This window comes from Oncorhynchus mykiss, chromosome 3, assembly GCF_057628025.1.
Source record: "Oncorhynchus mykiss isolate SJ-2025 chromosome 3, ASM5762802v1, whole genome shotgun sequence".
Classification (NCBI taxonomy): domain Eukaryota; kingdom Metazoa; phylum Chordata; class Actinopteri; order Salmoniformes; family Salmonidae; genus Oncorhynchus; species Oncorhynchus mykiss.
Window position 1 is genome coordinate 42,957,807 of NC_143024.1, and position 22,836 is coordinate 42,980,642.

The 22,836-nt window shown below is 42.4% G+C and overlaps 1 protein-coding gene and 1 long non-coding RNA gene across 2 annotated transcripts in view; one reads left to right on the forward strand and one right to left on the reverse strand.

Annotated features, from left to right (window-relative positions):
- Positions 1-22,836, reverse strand: part of LOC149984550 (uncharacterized) — a 220,238-nt gene that overhangs the window by 24,655 nt on the left and 172,747 nt on the right. The gene's annotated exons all lie outside the window — the stretch shown is intronic.
- The window catches only part of LOC110518348 (zinc finger protein 236), a 91,763-nt gene that overhangs the window by 23,347 nt on the left and 45,580 nt on the right, over positions 1-22,836 (forward strand). Inside the window, exons 9-15 of the mRNA XM_036973839.2 lie at positions 2,855-3,032; positions 4,913-5,185; positions 7,760-7,963; positions 8,053-8,185; positions 14,169-14,429; positions 14,741-14,994; positions 21,141-21,242. Coding sequence (XP_036829734.2) covers positions 2,855-3,032; positions 4,913-5,185; positions 7,760-7,963; positions 8,053-8,185; positions 14,169-14,429; positions 14,741-14,994; positions 21,141-21,242 — 1,405 coding nt within the window. The remainder of the gene's footprint in view (positions 1-2,854; positions 3,033-4,912; positions 5,186-7,759; positions 7,964-8,052; positions 8,186-14,168; positions 14,430-14,740; positions 14,995-21,140; positions 21,243-22,836) is intronic.

Sequence of the window (22,836 nt, forward strand, 5' to 3'; positions counted from 1 at the left end):
ACATGAATTCACAGAAATACTCATTATAAATGTTGAAGAAAATTCAAGTGTTATTCATGGAACTTTAGATACACTTCTCCTTAATGCAAACGCTGTGTCAGATTTCAAAAAAACTTTACGGAAAAAGCATGATCTGAGCACGGCGCTCAGAACCCAAACCACCCAAACCAGCCAAAAGAAATATCCGCCATGTTGCGCAGTCAACATTAGTCAAAAACAACAAAAATCTCATAATTAAAATTCCTTAAGCATACAAGTATTTTACACCATTTTAAAGATAAAATTCTCGTTAATCCAGCCACAGTGTCTGATTTCAAAAATATTCACTTACCTTTGATGATCTTCATCAGAATGCACTCCCAGGAATTGCAGTTCCACAATAAATGTTTGTTTTGTTCGATAATGTCCATTTATGTACAAATAGCTTCTTTTGTTAGGGCGTTTGGTAAACAAACCCAAAAGCGCGTTCAGGTCCAGCCGAACGTCGGAGTTCCGTTACAGCCAGTAGAAACTTGTCAAACTAAGTATAGAATCAATCTTTAGGATGTTTTTATCATAAATCTTCAATGATGTTCCAACCGGAGAATTCCTATGTCTGTAGTAAAGCAATGGAACGAGAGCTAACTCTCTCGTGACCGCGCCTCAGAGCCTGTGGCAATCTGCCAGACACCTGACTCATTCCTCTCTCATTCGGTCCCACTTCACAGTAGAAGCCTGAAACAACGTTTTAAAGACGGTTGACATCTAGTGGAAGCCTTAGGAAGTGCAACAACCAATATTTGTATCTACAATAGGGGCTGAGTTAAACTACAAGCCTCAGATTTCCCACTTCCGGGTTGGATTTTTCTCAGGTTTTCGCCTGCCATACGAGTTCTGTTATACTCACAGACATCATTCAAACAGTTTTAGAAACTTCAGAGTGTTTTCTATCCAATACTACTACTAATATGCATATATTAGCATCTGGGACAGAGTAGCAGGCAGTTTACTCCGGGCACCTTATTCATCCAAGCTACTCAATACTGCCCCCCTGTCACCAAGAAGTTAATTATGATCAACTGAATGATGAAAATATTAGATTAAAGTAGGCTAATGCAATTGAAGGCATGTATCAAATTCTTGCTTGGACTGAAACTCCCAAAGTCATATCCAACCCTTTATACACATTTAAAGCAATAGTCGTGTGTGTTTGTGGTCACCTAGATGATCATTTCAGCACTGTTTTGATTGGGACAGCGCCATCGCACTGCTTTGAGACAAGCGTTGGGGATTTTCTTTCTCACTGGATCTCAGTTGAGGTGTGTGCTAATGATCATCTTTATACTAGTTTGCTCATTACATTAGCTGATCAGAACGTTTTGCTTGCATGTTATGCAAGTGGATTTTTCTCTTCAATCGCGTAGTAGCCTGTCTTACTCCCTTCAAAAGCCTGTGACTTGTCTCATAGTCAATCAATGTGATTTTTTTCCCCCGCACTGAATCTGTCTGTATATTTGGTTAATTGATCTCTGGCTGGTAGCTTGTTTATTCATTCACTGACCAGAAACATTTAGCATGCAATAATGTAGCCTAAATCTACTAATATACTTATCTATTGCCTTTATATAGAGCCAAATTATTATTTTCAATGACGGCCTAGGAACAGTGGGTCAACTGCCTTGTTCAGGGGCAGAACGACAGATATTTACCTTGTCAGCTCGGGGATTCGAACTCGGTTACTAGTCCAACACTCTTAACCACTAGGCTACCCTGCCGCAAATACCGCTATAACATTTCACGCGCTTCTCTGCGCTGTCTTGTATTGCCGCCCATTATGAGAGCTTCCCTAGAGAATGTGTGATCAACAAATGGTGAGAGTAGATATGGATATTTACATTTTTAAACATAGATAAAATATAACACCTTGATATTTAAACAATTTCCTCTCTCCATCTCCCGATCTGTATAATCATCAACTAGATTTAGCCAAATAGAATATCTCCTGTCATTCGTTGGAGGTTATCTAGGAAGCTTAGCAATTTTGCTCAATTTACTTTTGCTTGATGGCGATTACAAAGTTGGTGTTATTCGACAACGCTATAGACTGTCTCGGGGTGCACTCTGTGTGTGCTCTGTGTCCAGATAGCCTAGGCCTACTGCTGAAATGCGCTGAATTAATTGAGGAACATGATTTCGCAATTCACAACAATGTCATTGGCAATCAAAGTTACTGTGTCGTTACTAAATATCAGTTTCACTTGCTGTGAATTCTTTAAATAGTGGCACAGCGACAATCTTGTTTTGTGAGAACCCTGGCATAGTGACCATATCTTGGTTTTAAACCTGGTTTTGAATGGGAATCCGTTTTTGGCTCACTTTAAATGTCAGACCAGGCTTGGGTTGGACCGGGATCGAATTGTCAGTTTGCTTCTGATGAGAACTTAATTGGGGTCTTGTGTGCAGTCTGGCAGTGTCAATTATGCGTGTGCTTTGAATTTATGATGACTTTTTGTGAAGTAAATACACTAGGCTTCTTTGCGACAACCTGTTTGGATAATGTGATCTTTTTTTTCTTGCAAATCTGCTGCGGCGGGCGTATGTTGTGTATTTCGTGGAATTGCATTAGTGCGACATTGGGGTAAAACGTTGTAATTTCCCTTTTTTGGAGAAATGTGAAGAGTGGGCCCAGGATAGTCCCGGGATCCTGGTTACCGGTGTTAATCCCTAGTGTCATGTAGCCTAGCTCCAATAATGTGATCGAGGCATACAGCACAGTATTATCCAATACTGTGGATGGGAAAAAAATGTACTAATTCATAGTATTAGTAACAGTTTTTTGTTAAACGCTGTCACCCCTGAACCCACACCCATACAGCAAGCCCTGGAGAACAGTGGGTTGAGCGTGGTTCAGTCCCAGACCAACGGAGCGGCCAGACAGACTCAGAGCCATGCCGCTGAGGGGGCTCTACCTGACAGTAAGAAGTTACCAGGCCAGGACAAAACCGCCAAGAAGGAGAAGAAAAGTATCTTCAAAAAACCTGTACAGATGCCAGGTAGGGCATACCCCAAATAATGTCCATGTGTGCTTGTGTTTGTCACCGTCTCTCCGTTCCGTTTCAACTCCCATAAGTTTACTAGCGCGTGAAATGTCCATTGACAATAAACAGGTATATTGCATATAGTGCATTCGGAAAGTATTCAGACCACCTTCCCTTTTTACCACATTTAGTGACGTTACAGCCTTATTCTAAAATGGGTTAAATAAATGTTTTTCCTTGTCAATCTACACACAATACCCCATAATGACAAAGCGAAAAAAGGTTTTTAAAAGTCTTTGTAAACGTATTCAGTCCCTTTGCTAGTGGACTCGAAATTGAGCTCGGCATCCTGTTTCCATTGTTCATCCTTGAGCTGTTTCTACAACTTGATTGGAGTCCACCTGTGGTAAATTCAATTGATTGGACATGATTTGGAAAGTGACACACCTGTCTATACAAGGTCCCACTGTTGACAGTGCAGGTCAGAGCAAAAACCAAGCCATGAGGTGGAAGGAGTTGTCCATAAATACAGGATTGTGTCAAGGCACAGATCTGGGGAAGGTCTACCAAAAAATGTCTGCAGCATTGAAGGTCCCCAAGAACACAGTGGCCTCCATCATTCTTAAATGGAAGAAGTTTAGAACCACCAAAACTCTTCCTAGAGCTGGCAACCTGGCCAAACTGAGGGATCGGGGGGAAGAATGGCCTTGTTCAGGGAGGTGACCGAGAACCGTATAGTCACTGACAGAGTTCCTCTGTGGAGATGGGATTACCTTCCAGAAGGACAACCATCTCTGCAGCACTCCACCAATCAGGTCTTTATGGTAGAGTGGCCAGACGGAAGCCATTCCTCATTAAAAGGCAAATGACAGGGCACTTAGTTTGCCAAAAGGCTCCTAAAGGACTCTCAGACCATGATAAACAAGATTCTCTGGTCTGATGCAACCAAGATTGAACTATTTGGCCTGAATGCCAAGCATCAGGTCTGAAGGAAACCTGAAACCATCCCTGCGGGATCGAGGGAAAGATGGAAGGTTTTAGTCAGGGCAGTGGGAAAAATGAACGGCGCAAAATACAGAGAGATCCTTGATAGAAACCTGCTCCAGAGCGCTCAGGACCTCAGACTGGGGTGAAGGTTCACCTTCCAACAGGACAACTACCCGAAGCACACAGCCAAGACAAAGCAGGAGTGGCTTCAGGACAAGTGTCTGAATGTCCTTGAGGGGTCCAGCCGGACTTGAACCCGATCTAACATATCTGGAGAGACCTGAAAATAGCTGTGCAGCAACTCTCCCCATGCAACCTGACAGAGCTGGAGAGGATCTGCAGAGAAAGATGGGAGAAGCTCCCCAAATACAGGTGTGCCAAACCTTTAGCGTCATACCCAGGAAGCCTCAAGGCTGTAATTGCTGCCAAAGGTGTTTCAACAAAGTACTGGGTAAAGGGTCTGATTACTTAAGTAAATGTGATATTTCAGTTTTTTTATTTTTTATAAATTTGCAAAGAATTAAAAAAAAATCTGTTTTTGCTTTGGCATTATAGGGCTCCAACAATTTAAATCATATTTGAATAAGGCTGTAACATAACAAAATGTGGAAAAAGTCCAGGGGTCTGAATACTTTCCAAATGCACTATATATTGGGAGTTTTAATTGATCCCCAGAATTGATGTAATTTAAGTGTATTTCGTCTCGGCTTTGTGCCTGCTCCCCTCATGTGGGACCGGTGTCATATCCATTAGGGCACACTATAACAAAACGTTTTGAAACCTAACACGAAAATGAATGTTTGTTATTGGCCAGGTCCAAGGTAGTCTCTCCCTGTTTCAGTCTGTCTTTCTTCCATTTGATGCTTAATGAACACAACCCATGCCACCTCTTTCTCCCTTCCCCATAGGCTCCATCAGAGAGGAGAACGGCGTGCGGTGGCACAGCTGCCCTTACTGCAGCAAGGAGTTCAAGAAGCCCAGCGACCTGGTGCGCCACGTCCGCATCCACACACACGAGAAGCCCTTCAAGTGCAAGCAGTGCTTCCGCGCCTTTGCCGTCAAGAGCACCCTCACTGCCCACATGAAGACGCACACAGGCGTCAAGGCCTTCGAGTGCCAGTGCTGCATGAAGTGCTTCTCCACGTCGGGCAGCAGGAAGGTCCACATGCGCCTACATACAGGTGAGTGAATATTATGGCGTTGTCATCATGGTGTGATATTAGCACCAACTGAGATTTGAACTCAACCATTTTGATTGTATTAATAGATACACATTTGGTTCATTTTCATGCCAGCCAGGTAGGCTATACTCCTGTTGTAAAGATAAGCAATGTGCTTAATATTTGTTAATATTAGGAAAGTTGTGAAATACATAAAGTAGGCCTAGTCTATATAAAGCTGATGGGATCCTCCTCTATTTAGTAGAGGCCATCACTCTGTTTTCTCACGCAATTGCATAGCCTATAGAAATGTTGAGCAACATGGGCTCATGGGCTCTCATGAAGTGTTTGATTAGATTTTCGATTACATTTGCATTGATGTCAGAGTGATTTAGAGGGACAATAGAGTGCTGAGTACCAGGCAGTTAGCAAGTTTGGTAGGTTACTATCAGCAGCATCAGAGCTTGGAGAAGCCTAATTATCGTGACTAATCGGTTATGTGGAATTTGACTGTCTTCATGACTCGTGACCACCGGTGTGGCGGTAATACGGTCACCGCATAGTCTTCCACAAGCTTCCCACAATAAGTTTGGTGTAATTTGGCCCATTCCTCCTGACAGAGCTGGTGTAACTGAGTCAGGTTTGTAGATCTCCTTGCTTGCACACACTTTTTCAGTTCTGCCCACAAATTTTCTATAGGATTGAGGTCAGGGCTTTGTGATGGCCACTCCAATACTTTGACTTTGTTTTCCTCAAGCCATTTTGCCACAACTTTGTAAGTATGCTTGGGGTCATTGTCCATTTGGAAGACCCATTTGCGACCAAGCTTTAACTTCAAGACTGATGTCTTGAGATGTTGCTTCAATATATCCACATAATTTTCCATCCTCATGATGCCATGTATTTTGTGAAGTGCACCAGTCCCTCCTGCAGCAAAGCACCCTCACAACATGATGCTGCCACCCCCGTGCTTCATGGTTGGGATGGTGTTCTTCGGCTTGCAACACTCCGCCTTTTTCCTCCAAACATAACGATGGTCATTATGGCCAAACAGTTCTATTTTTGTTTCATCAGACCAGAGTACATTTCTCCAAAAAGTACGATCTTTGTCCCAATGTGCAGTTGCAAATCGTAGTCTGTCTTTTTTATGGCGGATTTGGAGCAGTGGCTTCTTACTTGTTGAGTGGCCTTTCAGGTTATGTCAACATAGGACTCGTTTTACTGTGGATATAGATACTTTTGTACCTGTTTCCTCCAGCATCTTCACCAGGTTCTTTGCTATTGTTCTGGGATTTGCACTTTTCGCACCAAAGTGCGTTCATCTCTAGGAGACAGAATGCGTCTCCTTCCTGAGCGGTATGACGGCTGCGTGGTCCCATGGTGTTTATTCTTGCGTACTATTGTTTGTACAGATGAACGTGGTACCTTCAGGCGTTTGGAAATTGCTCCCAAGGATGAACCAGACTTGTAGAGGTCTTGGCTGATTTCTTTTGATTTTCCCATGACGTCAAGCGAAGAGGCACTGAGTTTGAAGGTAGGCCTTGAAGTACATCCACAGGTACACCTCCAATTGACTCAAATTATGTTAATTAGCCTATCAGAAGCTTCTAAAGCCATTACGTCATCTTCTGGAATTTTCCCAGCTGTTTAAAGGCACAGTCAACTTAGTGTATGTACATTTCTGACCCACTGGAATTGTGATACAGTGAAATAATCTGTCTGTTAACAATTGTTGGGAAAATGACTTGTGTCATGCGCAAAGTAGATGTCCTAACCGACATGCCAAAACTATAGTTTAACAAGAAATTTGTGGAGTGGTTGAAAAAATGACCTAAGTGTATGTAAACTTCTGACTTCAACTGTATAAATAGTAAAACCAGAGAAACGGATCATTTTGCAGTGGTCTCTTAATTCTTTCCAGAGTAGTATTATGACAACATTTTGCCCGTTTTGGACTTCGGTGAAGTTATTTTCAGTTGTTCGGGCAGCTGGAGTCAAGCGAGTCTACGCCCCTTTGTCTGTGATTGGTCAACAGTAGGGATTATTCAATAAAGTCATTGTTGTCATTCAAAGAGATGACTCGTTTTCATGCAACAAAAAAATATTGGAAAATACTGCACCAAACATTCTAGTTAGATGTAAAATTGAGCGATTTAAGATCTCTTCGGCAAAAACGTAAAAATGAATGACAGATTTCTAGAGTTATCTTAGATGAATTCTGACTATTCGGAGGAATCGTATACTGGCTATGGCGTCTCAAAATGGACAAACAGTACTATAGCCGCTTGAAAAAGAAAAGTGAAGGTCTTTAAAGCGAGTATGCGAGTACTGTAGTTCGGTTCGGCTAGTTGCTGACAACTTTAGGCGTTGGCGTTTACAGGATTCTTTTGATTTTATGTCATCTCTCAGGAGACATTGGTACGTTAAATCGATTTCGGCCTACTCAATATGATACTGTTTAAGTATGTATTTTCTCTAGTGTGTCTCTTGATTAAACTGATATGAATACATTTCCATTTCAAAACTGATGCAGATTGTTCTCGTTATTTTTATTTCATTCTATGTGCTAATTGATGCGAATGTTCTTGTTGTCAGGTGTGCGTCCGTTCCCGTGCCCTCACTGTGACAAGATCTTCCGTACGTCGGGCCACAGAAAAACGCACATCGCCTCCCACTTCAAGAGCCTGCAGCAGAAGAAGCACAAGTTCCCACGCAAAATCCACAGAACCAAGGTGTCCAAGAGCAACCTACCTCTGCCTGATATCCCCCTGCAAGAGCCCATACTCATCACGGACCTCGGTAACGCATGCATACTCGCTCGCTCCCTCACATTCACGCATGCACACACATACACACGCACTTTGTTCATATTGTCCCCTCCTCCCCAGGTCTCATCCAGTCCCAGAACCCTCGCCTGGTCTTTCAGACATACCTGGAGATGGTGGACAATGATCGGCCATACAAGTGTCCCTGCTGTAACAAGGCCTATAAGAAATCCAGCCACCTCAAGCAGCATGTTAGGTACAGATATCCTCTATACACACACACACACACACACACACACACACACACACACACACACACACACACACACACACACACACACACACAGTTTGTATTCACATGTATTCCTTTAGAAATATCATCCTCTCTGAAGCAGCCGAATGTAGCAGTGAATGTATTTCTGATACAGTGCATGGATATATAGTTGTGAGAGGAAGTTATATATTTCGCCTCAGCTTAGATCCTCTTGTACCTTGTCACTGGGATAAGCCTGCTGTAGCATGTCAGACAGCTGCTGAGCTGCCGTTATCAGTGGAGTTAGAGTCCACCCCTGTGGCTTAGGGGCATTAGTTCCTCATTTGATGCGAGAGGGATGAGCCGTGCTGAGCAGAGCCCGGGGATGGACAAGGAGGCAGGGGGAGGAGGGCTCAGCACATGGCAGAGGGTTTGAGACACTGGCAGACACATGGGTTCAAGTAGTATTTGTTTTCTTTCAAATACTTTGAGGGTTTTATTGAGCCTGCCTAGAGTGCCAGGCAAACTTGATCAAACACAGTTAAAGTACAGTATATACATTACCGTTCATAAGTTGCAAAATGAATAGGAAATTTAGTCAAGATGTTGACAAGGTTATAAATAATTATTTTGAATTGAAATAATAATTGTGTCCTTCAAACTTTGTTTTTGTCAAAGAGTCCTCCATTTGGAGCAATTACAGCCCTGTAGACCTTTGGCATTCTAGTTGTCAATTTGTTGAGATAATCTGAAGAGATTTCACCCCATGCTTCCTGAAGCACCTCCCACAAGTTGGGTTGGCTCGATGGGCACTTCTACGGTCCATCTGCTCCCACAACAGCTTTATAGGGTTGCGATCCGGTGACTGTGCTGGCCATTCCATTATAGACAGAATACCAGATGACTGCTTCTTCCATAAATAGTTCTTGCATAGTTTTGAGCTGTGCTTTGGTTCATTGCCCTGTTGTAGGAAGAATTTGACTCCAATTAAGTGCCGTCCACAGGCGTGGTGGTGTGGATTGCAAAATGGATTGATAGCCTTCCTTCTTAAAGATCAATTTTTACCCTGTACAAATCTCCCACTTTAACTCAACCAAAGCACCCCCATACCATCACATTGCCTCCACCATGCTTGACAGATGACATCAAGCACTCCTCTAGCATCTTTTCATTTTTTTATGCGTCTCACTAATGTTGTTCTTTGTGATCTGAACACCTCAAACTTTGATTAGTCTCACCATAACACTTTTTCCCCCAGTCTACCTCTGTCCAGTGTCTGTGTTCTTAATCTTTTCTTTTTATTTCGCCAGTCTGAGATATGGCTTTTTCTTTGCAACCCTGCCTAGAACGCCAGCATCATGGAGTCGCATCTTCACTGTTGACGTTGTTTTGCGGGTACTATTTAATGAAGCTGCCAGTTGAGGACTGTTTCCCAAACTGTGCACCAGAGCTTCCCACTCCTCTTTCTATTCTGGTTAGAGCCAGTTTGCTCTTCTGTGAAGGGAGTAGTACACAGCGCTGTATGAGTTTCTTGGCAATTTCTCGCATGGAATAGCCTTCATTTCTCAAAACAAGAATAGAGTGACGAGTTTCAGAATAAAGTTCTTTGTTTCTGGCCACAAATGCTGATGCTCCAGATACTCAACTAGTCTAAAGAAGGCCAGTTTTATTGCTTCTTTAAATCAGCACAACAGTTTTCAGCTGTGCTAACATAATTGCAAAAGGGTTTTCTAATGATTAATTAGCCTTTTTTTAAATGATGAACTTGGATTAGCTAACACAACATGCCAATGGAACACAGGAGTGATGGTTGCTCATAATAAGCCTCTGTACACGTGTGTAGATATTCCTTAAAAAATCTGCCGTTTCCAGCTACAATATCTACACTGTTTTTCTGATCAATTTGATGTTATTTTAATGGACAATTTTCTTTGCTTTTCTTTCAAAAACAAGGAAATTTCTAAGTGACCCCAAACCTTTGAACGGTAGTGTATGCAAAAGTACTTGGATTCCCCTTCAAATTTGTGGATTCAGCCACGGCCATTGCCCATGACTTTCAACGTGGCACCGTCATAGAATGCCACCTTTACAACAAGTCAGTTCGTCAAATTTCTACCCTGCTAGAGCTGCCTCAGTCAACCGTGAGTGCGGTTATTGTGAAGTGGAAATGTCTAGGTGACAAGCGGTAGGCCATACAAACTCACAGAACGCGAGTGCGGAGTGCTGAAGTGCATACCGCATCAAAACTTGTCTGTCCTCGGTTGCAACACTCACTACATAGTTTCAAACTGCCTCTAGAAGCAAAGTCAGCACAATCATTGTTAGTCGGGAGCTTCATGAAATGGGTTTCCATGGCCGCGCAGTGGCACACAACCCTAAGATTACTATGCGCAAGGTCGAGCATCGACTGGAGTGGTGTAAAGCTTGCCACCATTGGAGAAGTGGAAACGCGTTCTCTGGAGTGATGAATCACACTTCACAATCTGGCAGTCCGACGGACGGAATCTGAGTTGGCGGATGCCAGGAGAACGCTACCTGCCCCAATGCATAGTGCCAACTGTAAAGTTTGTTGGAGGAGGAATAATGGTCTGGGCTCCTTAGTTCCGTTGAAGGGAAATCTTAACGCTACAGCATACAATTGCATTCAAGATGATTCTGAGCTTCCAACTTTGTGGCAACAGTTTGGGGAATGCCCGTTCCTGTTTTTGCCTGACAATACCCCTGTGCACAAAGCGAGGTCCATACAGATGGTTTGTCGAGATCAGTGTGGAATAACTTGACTGGCCTGCACGGAGCCCTAACCTCAACCCCATCGAACATCTTTGGGATGAATTGGACCGCGGACTGCGAGCCAGGCCTAATCGACCAACATCACTAATGCTCACTAATGCTCTGGTGGCTGAATGGAAGCAAGTCCCCGCAGCAATTTTCCAACATCTAGTGGAAAGCCTTCCCAGAAGAGTGGAGGCTGTTTTGGCAGCAATAATTTTGCAATTAGATGTTAAGCTAGCAGGTGTACACATACTTTTGGTCATGTAGTGTATTTAAAGTATAGAAAACAAATACAATTTGAACCCAGGTCTGGCTAATGTCTATGCCATGTGGGCCTGGTTTATGATAGGACAGGCCAGTTAGAGAGGAAAGCATGTACAGAGGGAAAATATTTGAAGGGATTTAGGGACAGAGAGGGGGAGAGAAATATTCAAATGTGGGGTGGCAGGTAGCCTAGTGGATAAGAGCATTGGGCCAGTAACCACAACAGTAATTGCTGCTGTAAGTCGCTCTGGATAAGAGCGTCTGCTAAATGACTAAAATGTGTGACAGGCCATTTTATTTTGTCTGGTTTAATCTCCAGGTTGTTGTCAGGAATAACGTGTAATGTCACAGTGATGGATAGGTCTTATTTTTGTTTTCAGTAGCCTAAGTCATTACAGGTCCATTAACCAGCCAATGTATCTGGAAAATGTCATCCCCACCATTTACCACAGGAACAAAATCCCTCTACAATGAGTATTGCATTCAGTTTCTGTGTTTTTTTCTTAGGATGAGAAAAATGGGAGATTGAAGTTTGGGGCTCCAAGGAGTAATTGGCGAGCGATATTCATTGATTCTCTCAAGATGTCGTTTTGCCCTTTGGGCTGACACATCTAATCTTCCCCTTTTACTAAAATGTTTCTTCGTTTCACTACTGTGGGGAAAAGAAAAAAGTAACAGCCTATTTAATAAAGGTCACAGTCTCGATAAACAAGGAAACAAAAGTTGACCTTAATGTTAATATAATATAATATAAAACCTTAATAACAACGTTGCCTTCGCTGCTCTGCTTAGCCTATCTGAGATTGATGTTCTGTATTCCCTCCTGTCTGTTTACTTTAGACCTAGGACCGAGCCCAAGTCAAAACTCTGTCACATTATACTGATAAACGTGTTCCTCAGGGAATTTACTGCATACACCCATCATACTGTATAATGCTTACTGTTTTTGTTTTTTTTAGGATTTGCAAATTCGAGTCCCTTGACATGTATTGAACTATTTATTCTCCCTAATTTGAGCCATTGACTCAGACCATAACACACCCAGTCATAACATCACCTGTCATAACATTCTACTATATCCAGGGTTGATATGCAAAGTGTTTGTGATATGACCAGAGGGAGATTCTTGCGGATCAAAACGTTGTCAGTAAAGGTGGTCTTTGGGAGCATATTCAGTGTGAGGGCCTTTCTGTTCTTGTGATGATACAGTGCATTCGGAAAGTATTCAGACCCCTTGACTTTCTCCACATTTTGTTACCTTACAGCCTTATTTTAAAATGGATTTAATTGTTTTTTCCCCTCATCAATCTACACACAAAACTTCATAATGACAAAGCAAAATGTATAAAACATTGTCAGGAATTTTTGCAAATGTATATAAAAAAAAATAATATCACACTTTACTCAGTACTTTGTTGAATCCCCTTTGGCAGCGATTACAGCCTTGAGTCTTCTTGAGTCTTTTTGGGTATGACGCCACAAGCGTGGCACACCTATATTTGGGGAGTTTCTACCATTCTTCTCTGCAGATCCTCTCAAGCTCTGTCAGGTTGGATGGAGAGCATCACTGCACAGCTATTTTCAGGTGTCTCCAGAGATGTTCAAGTCTGGGCTCTGGCTGGGCCACTCAAGTACATTGAGACTTGTCCCGAAGCCTTCTGCGTTGTCTTGGTTGTGTGCTTAGGGTCGTTGTCCTGTTGGAAGGCGAACCTTCGCCCCAGTCTGAGGTCCTGAGTGCTCTGGAGCAGGTTTTCATCTCTGTACTTAGCTCTGTTCATCTTTCCCTCGATCCCGACTAGTCTCCCAGTCCCTGCCATTGAAAAACATCCCCACAGCATGATGGTGCCACCACCATGCTTCACTGTAGGTATGGTGCCAGGTTTCCTCCAGACGGGATGCTTGGCATTCATTCCAATGAATATAATCTTGGTTTCATCAGACCAGAGAATCTTGTTTCTCGTGGTCTGAGAGTCCTTATTAAGGTGCCTTCTACTGAGGAGTGGCTTCTGTTGGGCCACTCTACTATAAAAGTCTGATTGGTGGAGTGCTGCAGAGATGGTTGTCCTTCTGGAAGGTTCCCCCATCTCCACAGAGGAACTCTGGAGTTCTGTCAGAGTGACCATCAAGTTCTTGGTCACCTCCCTGACCAAGGCCCTTTTCAGTTTGGCTGGGCGGCCAGCTCTAGGAAGATCTTAGTGGTTTCAAACTTCTTCCATTTAAGGATGATGGAGGCCACTGTGTTCTTGGGGACCTTCAATGCTGCTGACATTTTTTGGTACCCTTACCCAGATCTGTGCCACGACGCAATCCTGTCTCGGAGGTCTACTGACAATTCCTTTCGACCTCATGGCTTGGTTTTTGCTCTGACATGCACTGTCAACTGTGGGACCTTATATAGACAGGTGTGTTCCTTTCCAAATGATGTCCAATCATTTCAATTTACTGCAGGTGTACTCCAAGTTGTAGAAACTTCTGAGGATGATCAATGGAAACAGGATGCACCTGAGCTCAATTTTGAGTTTTTCTGTTTTTTATTTGTAATAACTCCTTCTCAAGGTTGAGTTTCTGAGATCAAAAGGCCTTTTTTGGCTGTTTGATAAGAGGACACTTAGGCAAATAATGTAAAAGAGGGATGACCTATCAGAGCTGTCAAAGAAAGCACCCCACTATCCTGCACAATGAAGGAAGAGAGATTTAGATCTCAAAAGGCAGATATGAGTGGTGTATTAGTAAAGCGGGAGGAGACTGTGAGCAGTGGTCTGCAAAAATATTTTTAACCTGTCATTATGGGGTATTGTATGTAGATTGAGGATATATATATATATTTTGTAATCAATTTTAGAATAAGGCTGTAGCATAATAAAATGTGTAAAAAGTATTGGAGTCTGAATAGTTTCTGAATGCACGGCCTGTCTCATGATATTAACATTGTTCGGTCATCTTCCATCAGGTCTCACACGGGAGAGAGGCCGTACAAGTGTGTCCAGTGCAGTAAGGGCTTTGCCTCCTCGGGGGTGCTGAAGGCCCACATCCGGACCCACTCGGGCCTCAAGGCCTACAAGTGCCTGATTTGTGACACCACGTTCACCACCAGCGGCAGCCTGCGCCGCCATATGACCACCCACAGCGACATGCGACCCTACATGTGCCCTTACTGCCAGAAGACCTTCAAGTCCTCACCCAACTGCAGGAAGCACATGAAGACCCACAGGTTAGTAATGCTCATGTGTTGTCGGGCACAGAGTTGTTTCAGGTCATGTGATCTGACCAGGTGGAAAAAGGAAAAACTCAGGGCATTATTCAGGGCATGTGATCAAGAATACTGGCTAGCTAAGTGGCTAGCACTGCGTCGCTCTCCCAATTTGGTTATTGTCACATTGCTGAAATTTGTATGAAATTGAATCTTTCTCAACTCTAAATCTCTAGATATCTAATATTTCCATAAGAAATGGCTGATTTCTGTTTGTTTTGTAGGTCAAAGTAGCAAGCAACCTGAATCCACCTCCTCATTCCCCCTCCCAGGTATGAGTTGGCCCAGCAGCTCCACCAACAGCAGAACCCGGAGCCCTCGCTGGACGACCCCATGGATGGCACCACCGTGACCCACGACCTGCAGGTGGAGCTGGAGGACGGCACCCTACAGCAGGAGGCTCCTCCCACTGTGGGCTCGGAGCAGCAGGGCATGCTGGACCTGGGCCAGGCGCAGGTGGTGGACGGCGGCCAACAGGTGTCGCTGGAGACCCAGCTGAGTGACCAGCCCCTGGGACAGGAAGAGGGTAAGAGTGTCAGCATGTTAGAAAGTATCAGTTTAGACAAGGCACAGACTCACTGGTCTTGAACACGTAAAACATAGTTATTAGGGACGCATGGTGATTGCCAGATCAGTGATTCTGTGCAGTCTGACGGCAGTCTGATCTCGAACATAGTCTTTTCATGTCGATGACAATCATGCCACAACTTTATAGGCCTGCTGCCACATCAATGGGGTCAATTTCACACCATGTGTATTGATTTCAAAATGAAATAAATCGTGAACATGAAAAATAAAGTTGACAATGTAAACATTATATTTTCGAGAACGGGTGAAGTAATGTATGTTGAAATCAAAAACCAAACAATTGAAAGCAAAAGGTATATAATTGTAAACTAAAATAAGACATCAAAATGCACAAACTTGTAAGCAAATAATTTTAAAGCGAGAGCAAAACTATGACAAATGCTAAAAAATATATATTTGAAAACATATGCAAAAATCCTTTTCGGTGAAACTTTCCCAGCAACCAATCCTATTGAATACATTCTTCCTACACTCTTGCCAGCATGTACTACCTTTTGGTTATGCTACTCATATCTCTGCTTTTGATGTCTGTTTCTTTGTTTCCACTGCCAGTCTTTTCGATTGCGAGTTTTGGCATTATTTTTCCGGGGTTTAGAGGGAGGCGTAGACAATGAGTCTCCATTGGTCCGCTAGTTTTTCTCATTTGTCATAGAGTCTTGCTCTTGCTTTGAAGTTAGTTGCTTACAAGTTTTGGGATTTTGCTTTTGATGTGTTATTTTTGTTTACAATTCTATACATTTTGCTTTCAATTTTTTGGCTTTTTGATTTCAACATCAATTATTTCCCCCGTCCTCGAAAATATGTTTACATTCTCAACTTTATTTTTCATGTTCACGATTTATTTTATTTTGAATTCAAATCATATGGTGTGAAATTGACCCCGTACACATCCCTCTAACTTTCATTGGGGGATCCACGTAGTTCTATGTTGGCTGTACAAAGGATGATGCGAACAAAGTGATCCACCCCTAGAAGGTGTCTGAACCCTTCCCAACATCAACAGACACTTCTACAGAGATACTCTTGCTCTCCACCCGTCTCTCTTGATCTTAGACTGTATTTTTCATTTGGCCAGTCTACACGGCAAGGTGTTTAATTTTCAGGGACAATGGTTCGCTACAACTGTGTTAGCAAATAAAGCAAGGAACCTTATTCATATTTTGAATATCAATATCTTTCTAAACGGCACTCCTTTAAGAGGGCAAAGGGCACAAATCTGGGTTTCTAAACGGGCACTCATCTTGTCCGTCTGTGTAACTCCTCCATCTCTATTCCTTCCTCCACTCCAAATAGTAAGTCCATTTATTTCACTTTTTATCTGGCCCTTACTCAAACGCTATTTCCATCCCAACGATGGATCTTCAGAAACCTTCTCTTTTCTTATTGGTGCCTTTCTTGGAATTGTTATTCCAATGGGTTTTTCTATACAATGAGTTTTTGGATTGCGTCTCGTTAGGATTCATGGTGTGTGACTGACGGAACCACGTCCTTGACCTTGTAGCTTTTAACATTTTAAAACCGTTCCAACATATGCTATATTTAACCTCAGCAGAGAGAGAGAAGAGCATAGCACAACAAATGAAACTGGGCCAGAGGTCAAGCTTCAATCCTCATTAAAATTGTTACATTACCCTTTCAACCTCACAAGTTCACGGTGAGTAAAAGAAAAGAGAACTGAGAGGGGAAAAAATAAACTTATCCTAGCTTAGATTAGTATTTGTCCTCTGAGCCTTCAATCAAGTCCTTTTTAGAGCTATCGCTTAAGACCGTAACGTTTGTAAAAAAAAAAAAAAAAAGGCTTAAATGCATGAGCTAACCTCTGACCCATTCACAGAGAGAACAGATAACCTCTTGATTTGATTCACTGATGCCTATGGAGTCAAAAAATAATTTACAATTTTTTGTGTGTGTAATATATATATATATATATATATATATATATATATATATATATATATATTTTGGGGTCACTTAGAAATGTCCTTGTTTTTTTTAAAGAAAAGCAACAAACAAAAAAAGCCCATTTAAATAACATCAAATTGATCCGAAATAAAGTGTAGACATTGTTAATGTTGTAAATGACTATTGTAGCTGGAAACAGCTGATTTTTATTGGAATATCTACATAGGTGTAGACCCATTATCAGCAACCATCACTCCTGTGTTCCAATGGCACGTTGTGTTAGCTAATCCAAGTTTATAATTTTAAAAGGCTAATTGATTATTAGAAAACCCTTTTGCAATTATGTTAGCACAGCTGAAAACTGTTGTGCTGATTAAAGAAGCAATAAAACTGGCCTTTAGACAAGTTGAGTATCTGGAGCATCAGCATTTGTGGGTTCGATTACAGGCTCACACTAGCCAGAAACCAAGACCTTAAAAGATAAAAGATCCCAGCTTATTTCTCTCAAAGTTTGTGCAATAAAAAGGCTAATAAAAGGCTACAATGTGCCGTGTTGTCACACGACGCCACAGGTGTCTCAAAATGGTTGTGTTTATATTTTTGTTCAGGTAATTTCCAAAATAATGGAAACACTTGAGTAAATGAGGTATACAAAGTATATTGATAGCTTGTGCATCCACACAGGTGTGGTTTCTGAGTTAATTAAGCAATTAACATCCCATCATGCTCAGGGTAGTGTATAAAAATGCCCAGTTGCCCATTATTTTGGTTACCATGACCAGAAGATGAGATCTCAGTGACTTTGAAAGAGGGGTCTGAAAGGAGCATTGGGGGTTTAAAGGGTGTGTCAGTCTCCAGATCTCAACCCAATTGAACACTTATGGGAGATTCTGGAGTGGCGCCTGAGACTGCATCAACACAACACCAAATGATGGAATTTATTGTGGAAGAATGGTGTCGCATCCCTCCAATAGAGTTCCAGACACTTGTAGAATATAAGCCAAGGTACCCTGATGCTGTTTTTGCGGCTCGTGGTTGCCCAACAGTAGATGCCTACTGGATAACTTATTTGTATTGCTTTTAATCTTTTTAAATGAATATCTTAACACTTTGTTCTAGCTAGCTATTTGTGTAGGTAGTTTTCAAGTAAACCCAATGAGACACTTTATGTTGGTCTTAATTTTTGTTCTTTTTTTTTGCAGTTACCTGTTCGAACTACAAAATGTCCTTGTCATATCATGTTTGCCACGGTTAAACGGCAAACAACAGTCGACATAGAGAGGCTGTTTGAGTCTACAGGAAAGTCTCTAAAGTATTTTTTTTCTCCCCCCTGTCTCCATCTCAGATGGGGTAGGATAGTATTCTTGGTCTCTGCAGTGCCACAAAGGGCTCTTGTGAAAGGTAGTGCACTATACAGTGCCTTGCGAAAGTATTCGGCCCCCTTGAACTTTGCGACCTTTTGCCACGTTTCAGGCTTCAAACATAAAGATATAAAACTGTATTTTTTTGTGAAGAATCAACAACAAGTGGGACACAATCATGAAGTGGAACAACATTTATTGGATATTTCAAACTTTTTTAACAAATCAAAAACTGAAAAATTGGGCGTGCAAAATTATTCAGCCCCCTTAAGTTAATACTTTGTAGCGCCACCTTTTGCTGCGATTACAGCTGTAAGTCGCTTGGGGTATGTCTATCAGTTTTGCACATCGAGAGACTGAAATGTTTTCCCATTCCTCCTTGCAAAACAGCTCGAGCTCAGTGAGGTTGGATGGAGAGCATTTGTGAACAGCAGTTTTCAGTTCTTTCCACAGATTCTCGATTGGATTCAGGTCTGGACTTTGACTTGGCCATTCTAACACCTGGATATGTTTATTTTTGAACCATTCCATTGTAGATTTTGCTTTATGTTTTGGATCATTGTCTTGTTGGAAGACAAATCTCCGTCCCAGTCTCAGGTCTTTTGCAGACTCCATCAGGTTTTCTTCCAGAATGGTCCTGTATTTTGCTCCATCCATCTTCCCATCAATTTTAACCATCTTCCCTGTCCCTGCTGAAGAAAAGCAGGCCCAAACCATGATGCTGCCACCACCATGTTTGACAGTGGGCATGGTGTGTTCAGGGTGATGAGCTGTGTTGCTTTTACGCCAAACATAACGTTTTGCATTGTTACCAAAAAGTTCAATTTTGGTTTCATCTGACCAGAGCACCTTCTTCCACATGTTTGGTGTGTCTCCCAGGTGGCTTGTGGCAAACTTTAAACGACACTTTTTATGGATATCTTTAAGAAATGGCTTTCTTCTTGCCACTCTTCCATAAATGCCAGAATTGTGCAATATACAACTGATTGTTGTCCTATGGACAGAGTCTCCCACCTCAGCTGTAGATCTCTGCAGTTCATCCAGAGTGATCATTGGCCTCTTGGCTGCATCTCTGATCAGTCTTCTCCTTGTATGAGCTGAAAGTTTAGAGGGACGGCCAGGTCTTGGTAGATTTGCAGTGGTCTGATACTCCTTCCATTTCAATATTATCGCTTGCACAGTGCTCCTTGGGATGTTTAAAGCTTGGGAAATCTTTTTGTATCCAAATCCGGCTTTAAACTTCTTCACAACAGTATCTCGGACCTGCCTGGTGTGTTCCTTGTTCTTCATGATGCTCTCTGCGCTTTTAACGGACCTCTGAGACTATCACAGTGCAGGTGCATTTATACAGAGACTTGATTACACACAGGTGGATTGTATTTATCATCATTAGTCATTTAGGTCATTCAGGTCATCATTGGATCATTCAGAGATCCTCACTGAACTTCTGGAGAGAGTTTGCTGCACTGAAAGTAAAGGGGCTGAATCATTTTGCACGCCCAATTTTTCAGTTTTTGATTTGTTAAAAAAGTTTGAAATATCCAATAAATGTCGTTCCACTTCATGATTGTGTCCCACTTGTTGTTGATTCTTCATGTTCGAAGCCTGAAATGTGGCAAAAGGTCGCAAAGTTCAAGGGGGCCGAATACTTTCGCAAGGCACTGTATAGGGAATAGGGAGCCACTTGGAATGCAGTCTGAGTATCACAGTGTGACAGTGATTGGGCCTGGGGAGCTTTAGACGGATCAAAGGTCAGCAAACTGGAATCAGGTTGGTACTCCAGAGGACAGGTCGCCTGTCTGTCTTCAAGAAAGGTCACTATTGTCAGTGGCAGTCTTTTTGCCATTCAAAAAACTAGAGGGCAAACGAAAATGGAGACTTGATTAGTGACCTTTCTCTCTAGACTCTCAATCTCAACTTTCAAAAAATATGTTCATGTGACTTTCATTTTGCCAGGATAGACCATGGGTGTTAGAAACCTCTGTTCCGAGGGTAATCCTGATTGCCATCTATAAGGTTTGAATTGAAACACCGTGCACTGTAGAACTGGCCAAATAAAAACCATCGAAGATCCATAGTCTATAATTCCTCTCAGTACAAAGTACAAAGAAATACTGGACTTGTTGTACGTGAAGCATCTCTAGTTCTCCAGTGCTTTGTGCTTGACATTCAGCCTGGGGTCCAAAGACCGCCAGTAAATTAAAGATGAACCCCAATTTGACGACTGAACCCTGACTTGCTCTCTTGTTGCTGTCTGCGTGCTGTGTTGCTTTAACGGCCTAGAGCAGTCGAAAGCGGGATTTTTTTCCCTGTGCTTTATATATATTTCCACACTATGAGGTTGGAATAATAGTGTGAAAATGAGGATAATGACCTTCTAGTGTAAGAGCTGTTTGAGAAGAACGCCTGAACTTTCTACCTATTTTGGTGGGAGGGAGTTTTTGCCTTCCATGTTGACATCACCATGCGGTAAATTAGTTAATAGACCAATAAGAAAGAGTTCCAAACTTCTCTGCAGATAAATGCCCATTTTTTGTTTCCCCCTCCCCACTCAAATCACTCCCACACAGTCCAAGCTTCTTTTTTTTTTCTCGCTCGAGAAATGTTTCTTTGCTAAGAAGCTACAGTATTTTGGGGTTTTGTTTCTTTCTGATCATTTTCATTGAAAAACAAATCCCAGTAATTATTTGATGTTGAGACAAAGGTCCAATGCAGCCATTTTTAAGTGAATCGTAATACTTTGGTCTTTTATTTACACAGTCTACCCAGACTAACCTGCTTTGTTCCTCTGTCTTCTTATCTTTCCCCCTCTTGACTCCAGACACCTTTGTGACTACCCAGCATGCTCTGCCTCAGAATATTAGCCAGTTTGAGACGCAGACACTCCCGCAGCCTGGCTTTGACCAGCAAACACTTACTCAAGGTAACTCATGCACGTACACACACAAACACACACTGCATGGTAGTGCCATACAAACCTTTCTCTCGGTACATTTAACAATGTCTGTGAGTTAACCCGGAGTAAATTATGCACTGGCACACACATACACGGGTTGGCAGCCACGCGGGCTGTCTCAATCCAGTGTAATGGACAAACGCCACGGTTGCCTCTGACCTCTGGCTGAGAAGAGCCCATTTACAGCGAGGACTGTCAGAAAGCATCTGCTTGGCACATCAGATGTAACATTTTCACAATGGGTAGCCTAACCTTTTGTCTCTGTAACGATTGCATCCAGCCTCTATTGCCCACAGCAATATGCTCTCCCCCTCCTACAGAGGTGCATCAAACACTAGAACACGTTCTCTTTCGACAGGTTTCCTGCCACATCCAAGGCCTCCCTATACTCTCTGTATAGTTTTGATAAAGTAAAAAGTTTGATGTCATAAATAAACCCGAGACCGACAGCAGGGAGGATATTGATGTGTGTGTGTGTGTTTCTCGTGAGCATGTGTGTGGCACTCCACCAGGTGGACTTCTACACATTTCCTCTCCTCTCTTGTTCTTTTCAAGAAGGAAAGTAAGGAATTATTAGAGGAATCAGGGTACTTCTCTCTGCCGTCTGCCAGCATTTTAACGAACCGTGTCCGTTCATTAATATCAGTGAGTGGAGCTTTAATGAAGGACTGTGTGCTTCAGCGAGTCCCCTAATTTGCACCCGAAGACAATACGACTGGTGGCACAGGAAGTTTCCTGCACAGTCTTTGTCCACACGCGCGCAGAGACTGGCGGCATGGGCTCTCTGGAAGCATCAGTTTGTTAATGGCGCGTTGTAGGAGGATGAGCCGTTGCGATCCTTAATTAGCTTTTGAGGAACTTTTCCAATCACACTTTTAGCCATGTTTGCAGTAAGTCATTAATTAATGTCCTCCTCCTAATTTGGCAAAGGCTCTAGGCTCTAGCCAGATATCCAGATGTACAGGGTTAACTCATTTCGTGCTGTGGTACATCTCCTGTTGGGAAGTGTGAGGTTTATCCTTAATAGGCTTTTCAAATCCACTTCTATCTCTGTAATCAATTAATCTATTCTAAGGTTCAAGCTGTGTACCAGTGGAGACTTGTGGTGGGAGAAATCAGAGGACAGGTTCCTGGAATTAAAATGATTGGAACGGTATCAAACACATTCATTCCCTTACAGCCATGACAATGAGCCCGTCCTTCGAATTCAAGCTTCCACATGTGTATATGGTGCATTTGGAAAATATTCAGACCCCTTGACTTTTTCCACATTTTGTTACATTACAGTCTTATTTGAAAATTGATTAAATATTTGTTTCCCCTCATCAATCTACACACAATACCCCATAATGACAAAGCAAAAACAGGTTTTTAGACATTTTTGCAAATGTATTAACAGTAAAAACTGAAATATCACTGTTACATAAGTATTCAAATCCTCTCTAGCTCTGTCAGGTTGGCTGGGAAGCGGCATCGCTGCACAGCTATTTTCAGTTTTTTTCAGAGATCGGGTTCAAGTCTGGGCTCTTGCTAGGTCACTCAAGGACATTCAGAGACTTGT